The sequence below is a fragment of the Zingiber officinale genome, chromosome 3B, assembly GCF_018446385.1.
Source record: "Zingiber officinale cultivar Zhangliang chromosome 3B, Zo_v1.1, whole genome shotgun sequence".
NCBI lineage: Eukaryota > Viridiplantae > Streptophyta > Magnoliopsida > Zingiberales > Zingiberaceae > Zingiber > Zingiber officinale.
The window spans coordinates 8,697,522-8,706,287 of NC_055991.1; the positions used below are offsets into that span (position 1 = coordinate 8,697,522).

The following is an 8,766-nucleotide window of genomic DNA, read 5'->3' on the forward strand; positions in this document are numbered from 1 at the left end:
CGAAGGGTGGTAGCATGGTTCCCTCACCAATATTGTTTATATTGAGAAGAAATTTTAGAATTAGATGCAAATTGGGTACCTTCCTAACAACAGGGAGTACAATGATAATAGCTAAACTATACGGTTATATTTCAAAAAGGGTTAAAGTGTAGGGGTTAAATAAACTTTTGCCATGTCCATTCTTCCTTGTGGGGCCTCTCAAACTTCCGACTTCATGGCCGCCACCTTGTCCTGCTTCACTTGTTGCACCACCAGCACCGACGCGCTGCCTCCGAAGTCACTGGACGCCAGCATGTCCCCGACCGCCCCCAACTGCGGGCACTCACACCACTCCGTCAGCCCCGCCACCAACGCCGACGACGAGGATCCCTTCCCCACCACGTACAGCTCATGCCAACCCTCCATCCCTCTTATTACCTCCACTGTCTCCTCCGAGTTCCTCACCGCCTTCTCCTTGTACCCCACCGCGGAAGACACATCATGCTTCCGCCTAAACTCCTTCAAACACGCCTCGTCCGCCTCCGCCTCTCCGTGACAGAACTCATCGGCGTTGGTCTCCTGGTCCACTGTCAGCAACTTCTCCGACCCGTGGAAATTTTCAGTATGATGCTGAGTCGTCATCGGGATGAGTGGACAAGAATCGGAGACGAACCGGAAAATAGAGAGGCTGATGGATGGGTGGTCGGCCATCCGCGATGCCAGCGACAAGGCCTCCCTGTCGTCCGCGCCGCCGAAGAAGAGCACGGCGACGCGGTAGGCGGCGTTCTGGCCTTCTCCAGGCATGCGGTAGGGACCGCTGAAGCCGCGGTCGACGAGGATGGCCACGGAACAGGACGCGGTGTTGAGGACGCTCTCGTTGAGGGCGCGAACTGCGGGGTTGGTCACCTGCATGCCGCCGTCCACGGTGGGCTGCTTATGGAAAGGTAAAATGATGAAGGAGATGCAGTTGTCCTCGGCGACGCCGCACACGTCCTCGTGCATGGTGTCGTAGGCGGAGACGGCGGCGAGGGGTTGGATGGTGACCCCTGGTGTGCGTTGCGCGTACGAGTCCAGCGCCTGGATTATTCCCTGCGACCGGTCATCGAAGGAGGGTTTGTGGAGCTGCTTCTCGTCGCCATCGGCGCTGGCGGCATCGTGGACAACGAGCATAGCGGAGGCGCGGCCGGTGAGCTCGACCAGGTGGAGGGAGAAGACGAAGACAGGGGAGCGTCTGCTGGGGTGGGCGGCCTCGAGGAGGCCGAGCATGGACGGCACGTTGCGGACGTTGTGGATGCAGAGTAAAAGGCGGAGCTCTTCGCTATCGTCCGGCCACTGGATCGTCCGCCGCTCGTACGAAACTTGTCTTCTGTTGGTTGTCACCAGTAGCTTTAGAAACGGTGTCACCATCGCCGTCACCATTACCGACATTACCACCAAGATGGAGTACGCCTGCTCACTCAAGACCTCCGAGTCCCTTCCAATTTTGAGGATGACCATTTCAATGACCCCTTTGGTGGTCATTAGTAAGCCCATGGCAAACCCGTCGGCGAGCGGCATCTCGTACAAATGGCCGACGACCATGCAGGCCACCACCTTTGCGGCGGCGGCCAGCACTACCACCGTGGCTAGCACAACTGCCGACCAGAGATGGTTCACCGACCGGAGATCGGAGCGTAGACCACAAAGGGCGTAGAAGAGCGGAACGAGGAGGCCCTCCACTAAGTCGCCCACCCGCTCCACCAGCTCCACCCCCGTCGGGCGGTAAGGGATGATGAGCCCGTAGATGAAGGCGCCCAATATGGCGTTGATGCCTAGGGCATCCCCCACTAGCGCCCAAGACATTGCCCCGACGAGAACGATGCATACGGTCATTTCCTCTGCTTTCTCCTCGTCCCTCTGCGCGAACCAGAGCACCGCCGGCTTCGCCAGTTTGAAGCTACAGAGGAAGAAGACCAGCCCAGAGAGCAACGCCCAGATGGCGGCCGACGGCTTGCCGCTGGTCATGGAGAAGGCGATGGAGACGAGGATCCAGGCGTAGCTGTCGACGAAGACGGCGGATGAGAGGCTCGCGAGGCCGACGGCGGTTTTGATGAGCTTGAGCTCGGTGAGCGTGCGGGCGAGGACGGAGAATGAGGTGGTGGAGAGGGTGGCGCCGAGGAAGGTGAGGAAGGACATTCGGTTGGCCTCGATTTTGAGGTGAGCATGGACGAGGACGCCAGAGAAGGCGCCGACCGCAAAGGGGAAGACCATGCTCGCAGCGGCGAAGGCAGCATACTTGTGCGACCGCTTCAGCTTCGTTGGATCGATCTCGAGGCCGGTGATGAAGACAAAGTAAATGATTCCGAGGTAGGCGACGACCTCCAAGATGGGCAAACTCCGGTAGGGGAAGATGGTCCGGAGATAGCCGGGAATTTGTCCGAGCCCCATCGGACCGAGAACCAATCCACTCTGATCACATCAAAATCGAATCTTTAACAGAGAAATTTTCCAAAAATCGCATCTCGGATTAGCGTACCACGATTTCGGAGACGTGGCGAGGCTGGTGGAGGGGGAGGAGGATGAAAGCGACGAGACGGCTGGTGACGGCGATGACGAGGAGTTGGAGGAGGAAGAGGGGGAGGCTGTGGTCGAGGGGGTTGTCGCCGTCCATTCTGCCAATGGCGGTGCTGATGCCGGTGGAGTAGCAGACGATGGGCGTCGAGTTGACGCTCCTCCAGTGGTAGTCCATATTGCTCATCTTGATAGGTACGGCCAATGGACGACGTGTTTGCGGTGGCGATCGACGACGAGCGTATGTTGCAGAGGAGATTGACAACCGTCAAGGAAGAAGATGATGAGGTGGAGGATTTGGAATAAAAGGGCTGCTATTTTGAGACAATTTTTTTGGTCTAAATGTGGAAAGAATAATGGAAGAATAAGAAAACAAAAACCCCAACTTTTAGCAATTTTTTCTAATTTTTCTTTTAAATGATTCCTCGCTAGTTTATTTTTTTATTTTTTTTATAAAAAAAAATAGCCTTATATAAAATGTAAAACATACTTTTTCAATTTCAATTTTATATTTTATTTAGTTTGCTGTTATGTTTTTTTTTTAAAAAAAATTATTTTAAAAGAGACAAATAGTAATTATAAAATCCTATAAATTTTAATTTATTTTTATATTTTAAAAAATAAATATAAAAATATTATTATTATTTTAGAGGTGCGGTGGTAAAGTACATGCCTGTTCTGTGTTCTAAAACTCACAATGGATCCTTGCCTTTGCCGTGGGCCCCGATGGAGCCCCAGCAATTTGGGGTAGGTGAGGCTAGCCACTAGCTAACGACCCGACCCCTGGCAGTGATGACGCGTCGGCGTCGCTCTCGGCACCTGCCTCGGACGCCCGTCTACTGTCGGATCAGAGGAGTCCTAATCGGACGGTCTGGAGCAAATCTAGGATCGGCGTCAGAGATTGGTGGGCATTCCCGTCGGCACCTCCGTGCCTATAAATAGGCGTCGGGTCCGGCAACTGAGAAAACGCGACGGGAATCAGCGTATAGAGAAGAAGGCAGCGGATATCAGGCTTCAGGTATCTCCTCTCGCGTCGTATACTTCCTTCGGGTGAGTCGTCTCGCTTCCGATCTGAGTCCTCCCGGCGAACTTTTTTGAGTTTGATTTGGTTGGAAGTGATGGGGTTTTTTGGTTTTTCCAAATGAATGATTCGATCTAACCTATTTGGGGATTGATCTGATCTTGAATTCTTGCTTCTTGATGAAAAGTACTCTGATGGTTCTTTTCTTTGATGATTCAGCGAGTCCAAGATGGCGGATACCTTCCTTTTCACCTCTGAGTCTGTCAACGAGGGGCACCCCGATAAGCTCTGCGACCAGATCTCTGATGCAGTCCTCGACGCTTGTTTGGAGCAGGACCCAGACAGCAAGGTTGCCTGCGAAACCTGCACCAAGACCAATATGGTGATGGTCTTCGGCGAGATCACCACCAAGGCCGACGTTGACTATGAGAAAATCGTCCGTGCTACTTGCCGTTCCATCGGATTCACTTCCGATGAGGTCGGCCTCGACGCGGACCGCTGCAACGTGCTTATGTACATCGAGCGGCAATCCCCTGACATCGCTCAGGGGGTTCACGGCCACTTCACCAAGCGCCCGGAGGAGATCGGCGCCGGTGACCAGGGCCACATGTTTGGCTATGCGACCGATGAGACCCCTGAGTTGATGCCCCTCAGCCATGTCCTTGCTACGAAGCTGGGCGCTCGCCTCACCGAGGTCCGCAAGAATGGAACTTGCGCTTGGTTGAGGCCGGATGGTAAGACTCAAGTGACTGTGGAGTACCGCAATGACAACGGCGCCATGGTTCCCGTCCGTGTCCACACCGTCCTCATCTCCACCCAACACGATGAGACGGTGACTAATGATGAGATTGCGGCTGACCTCAAGGAGCACGTCATCAAGGCCGTCGTTCCCGAGCAATACCTCGATGAGAAGACCATCTTCCACCTTAACCCTTCTGGACGTTTCGTCATCGGAGGTCCTCATGGCGATGCTGGGCTCACCGGTCGCAAAATCATTATCGATACCTATGGCGGCTGGGGAGCACACGGTGGCGGTGCCTTCTCCGGGAAGGATCCTACCAAGGTTGATCGCAGTGGAGCTTACATTGCCAGGCAGGCAGCCAAGAGCATTGTGGCCAATGGGCTCGCCCGCCGTTGCATCGTGCAGGTCTCATACGCCATCGGCGTGCCCGAACCCCTCTCTGTTTTCGTTGATACCTACAGAACAGGGAAGATCCCTGATAAGGAGATACTGACAATCGTTAAGGAGAATTTCGACTTCAGGCCGGGAATGATCACCATTAACCTTGACCTAAAGAAGGGCGGCCACAGGTTCCTGAAGACAGCGGCTTATGGACATTTTGGCAGGGATGACCCAGACTTCACCTGGGAGGTAGTCAAGCCCCTCAAGTGGGAGAAATAATCTGCCTAAATTGGATCTTGACCTACTACTTCCGGTGATGTATCCAAACTATGATCTTTCTTTCGACTATGTTGCATGGGAAATAAGGACAAGGGAAATTTTGAATCTTGTTTGTTTGGGAAGGAGTGAGGGAAGGGAAGGGAAGGGAAGGAAGGGTAAGTTTTAACCTTTGTTTCATTTTCTTACACTTGGAATTGGGGTGTAAGGAAAAGGAAGAAAAAATAAAAGATTTTTTGTTTCAATTTTATCCCTATTCTTAATAATTTAAGAAATTTTTCAATTTCTAATTTTGCTATATCGCCGGAGTTCAATTTCCTCGTCTTCTTCTTTGCTGCCAAATCATCAAAGGAGGGATCCGACATGGTCTTTGTCGTCAAAATTTAAGAGCATATCTATTATTTTTTAAATTTTACCATCAAAATTTAATAAGATTTTAAAGAATATAAATTTTTGTTATCAACATTATTTTTCAATTTTTTTTTATTTAAGATTTTTAGAATCATTATTTTCATTATTTATCATTTAATTACTTAATTATCGGTAATTCATTATTTTATTATGAATGGTATAAAAAGATTAATTTTTTATTAAAAAAATAATTAATTTTAATGATAATATAAAAAATTAATTTTATTATTAAAAATATCTAATTTATATTTTAAAAAAATATTAATATTATGAAAAATATCTAATTTAAAAAGTAAAGGTATTTTTATAACTTTATCTATTTAACCTTCATTTCTCTTTCTTTACTCCCAAACAAAATAACATATTATGTTAATGAATCTTTCTCCCTCTCAAATAAGGAAAAGTTAAATACTTTACTTTCCCTCAATTCCCCTTCCTTCCTCTCCCTTCCCCTTCCGTTAATGAACCTTCTCTCACTCCATCTTAATCATTTTAGTTTAGCTTGCTACATGTTTGTACTAGAACGATAATTTGGAGTTTGAAACAAACTTAATAGCTGTAATTGTTGGATAGCTTGCTCTGTCTTCAGTTCATGCTGCCTTTCCAAGTCACGTTGAGAAAACTGATTTTTACATGTTTAATTCCTGCCAAAACTTGATTGCTAGTTCCATGCTGGAAATGAATATGAACGTGGCATAATCTACAAGTCTGGGCATGTCAGATTTGCCGAATCATCCTTTTGGTCCTTTACCCACGTCCTCTCTGAGAAACCTTTCTATCTCAATTTCTTGTTGTTTACTGGAAATTATTTGAAGGGTTTACAGCAGAGTAGAGGTTTTTGGCGTGAAATTTGTCTTCACATGCTCATACAAACATTTGGTGTCTAAAATTTCCACCTTGGCTACGAACAGTTAGGTTGTATGTGATGCAGGGCTCTGGGCTGATCCTAAATAGTCCCCATACAAATACGTTTAATTGAGATAATATTGTTTGTTGATGTGTATTAACTATTCAACCTGATTGATTATATACTCGAGCCTATTTATCTTGTAAATTCTGCAGAATGATAATTTTACTAGTTTCTGAATTATTTGGATCTTGTCAAACAAAAAATAATTGCACAAGACGGCATTTTTTTTTTCGTGTCGATGGATGGTTTGGAGTTTGTTTGATATGAATGATAGTGTATAAAGAATAGTTGCACTGTTTTACACACTGTTGTTACACATGGATTGTAGGGATACATTGATGAAGTGTTGATATGGTGTACCGTGAGTGATTGGGAAGGTAATATAGAATGGATAGTTAAAATAATATGATGATTATGTTAGAACTCCGTAGTATTTTTGATGTGATCAGTTAAATTAAAGTTAGATTTTGTTGTGTTTGAACCTTGTGTCTAAGTGTGCAGGAGCTTAGGAACACAAGAAGTCGAGCGGAAGAAGCAACTAGCGAGAAGGATGACACAGGAAGGGAGCCAATGAACTCGGTGCATCCGAGGGACGAGGTGTTGCGGAAGAGTACACCGGTGGACGAGAAGGACGTGTGTGACGTTCCGAGGGACGAAAAGCCGGAGCGGAAGCCTGCTCGAGGAGAAGGCCGGAAAATAGGTTCGAGTGAGCCTTATTTTGGTTGGTCAAAATCACCCAAGCGGAAGAGCCAGAGGAAGAGATTGCAGTTCGGTAACTGCTGAAGCCTTCTGCTGGAAGGCGTCTTCAAGTAGTTGAAGGTTTCCTTCAATATACATGGAAGGCGCCTTCGATAGGTAGAATTTAGCCATTGTTAAAGGATAAAGTTTTATGCTTTGGTGCCTCGCTAGAGACGCCTTTCAGCCACGGATAAGATTTTCCAAGGGTTATAAAAAGACTTTGGACCTAGGAAATAGATATCAACTCTTGTATTCTTTTCCTAGCAATATTCTGAGCAATTAATGAGTGTAAGAGACTTCTCTGCCTTCACCGAAGGAGAGTTTTAGAACTTTGTTTGTCCTTGGATTAACAATCACTTAGGTTGTAACCAAGTAAACCCAGCGCTTTTTTCTTTATTTTCTTGTTGTTTACTTTAATTATACTATTGCTACTAATCTGAGTTGAACGGACGAGAAAGGTGTTTGTTTTACTTTTTGACAGATAAACTCAACCCCCTCTTGCCGACCCTAATTGGTCCAACAAGTAGTATCAGAGTCAGGACACCTTGGAAGGACTAACCGCCGGTTGAAGAAACGAGACGATGGCCGGTGCAAGCATTCACCCACCAAAATTCGAGGGAGACTTCGCGCAATGGAAACGTCGGATGGAGGTATTCTTTAAAAAAGATTTTGAAATTCTATTAATTATGAAATATGAGTTTGTAGTTCCAAAAGATAAAGAAGAATATCAGTGGACAAAGAAGGAGCAAGCCGACTTCGTGGAGAATGGTAAAGCAGAGTTCCATCTGCTGAGCGTCCTTTTGCCCCAGGAAGTTAATCAAATCGGCAACAACAACTCCGCCAAAGAGCTATGGGAGAAATTCCTAGAACTCCACAAAGGCACTTCAGAAGCGAAGTTAGCAAGGCGAGATATCCTCCGAACTCAGCTAACAAACCTGCGGATGAACAATGGAGAAAAGGTAGCGCAACTCCAAGCACGAATCAAAGAATTGATCACTCAACTGAACAATCTTGGAGAATCAGTAACAAACCGAGATACAATCCGGTATACGCTCAACGCCTTCCCAAGAACTCTAAAATGATCATTCTTAGTAGATGCATACTACATCTCTAAGGATTTCGAGGTAAGTACACTAGAGAATTTGTTTCCTACTTTTGAACTTCATGAAACTCGACATACAGATTCTAAAGAAATTGAGAAGTCAAACTACAATCTTGCCTTGAAAGCTAAGAAGGAATATCCCGACTCCGAAACATCTATCGACGAAAATGAAGCAGCACTGCTGGTAAGGAAGTTTAATAAGTTTATTCAATCTAATAAATTTAAGTCGCAGACAAAAAGGGATTATCAAAACAAAAGGAAGGCCCGATGCTATAACTGCAACGAAGAAAGGCACATCAAAGATAAATGTCCTAAACTAAAGAAAAATGAGAAGGACAAGGGCAAAACACCAACAAGATCCAAGCACAAGAATTTAAAGGTCACATGAGATGAATCATCGTCCTCTAAGTCCGAGATTGAAGAATACGCTGGACTAGCCTTACTGGTCGACCATCGAAAAGAAGATGAAAGAAGCTCAGAAATGAACATCGATGAAGGGGGAGGATCATCAGAGGAAAGCTACGATGAAGGGGGAGCATTAGATCATGAGGTAAGTGAGGTACGTGCACTATCTCCCAAGAAATCTTTCAAATTTAGCAAAATACTTTCTAAAAATTTGTACAAATTAGAAAAAGAAAGCATTAATTTAAAAAGAC

General features: G+C 46.4%; 2 protein-coding genes across 2 annotated transcripts; one reads left to right on the top strand and one right to left on the bottom strand.

Annotated features, from left to right (window-relative positions):
• Positions 1–198: 198 nt before the first annotated feature.
• LOC122054658 (cation/H(+) antiporter 15-like) lies at positions 199–2,843 on the bottom strand. The gene is made up of 2 exons (XM_042616102.1): positions 2,495–2,843; positions 199–2,427 (listed from the first exon to the last, which is right to left on the bottom strand). Exons 1-2 carry the CDS (start codon positions 2,714–2,716, stop codon positions 199–201), a joined length of 2,451 nt encoding a protein of 816 aa, XP_042472036.1. The 5' UTR covers positions 2,717–2,843.
• Positions 2,844–3,503: 660 nt separating this feature from the next.
• On the top strand, positions 3,504–5,101 carry LOC122055817 (S-adenosylmethionine synthase-like). The gene is made up of 2 exons (XM_042617454.1): positions 3,504–3,579; positions 3,770–5,101. The coding sequence occupies exon 2, from the start codon at positions 3,780–3,782 to the stop codon at positions 4,950–4,952; it is 1,173 nt and encodes a 390-aa protein (XP_042473388.1). The 5' UTR covers positions 3,504–3,579; positions 3,770–3,779; the 3' UTR covers positions 4,953–5,101.
• The last annotated feature ends 3,665 nt before the right edge of the window (positions 5,102–8,766 follow it).

Bases quoted from the DNA above. Each gene is read 5' to 3' on its own strand.
- LOC122054658 (XM_042616102.1), bottom strand. From the start codon at position 2,716: ATGAGCAATATGGACTACCACTGGAGGAGCGTCAACTCGACGCCCATC. The intron at 2,428-2,494 runs GTACGCTAATCC...TGATGTGATCAG, and splicing joins GCCACGTCTCCGAAATCGTG to AGTGGATTGGTTCTCGGTCC.
- LOC122055817 (XM_042617454.1), top strand. From the start codon at position 3,780: ATGGCGGATACCTTCCTTTTCACCTCTGAGTCTGTCAACGAGGGGCAC.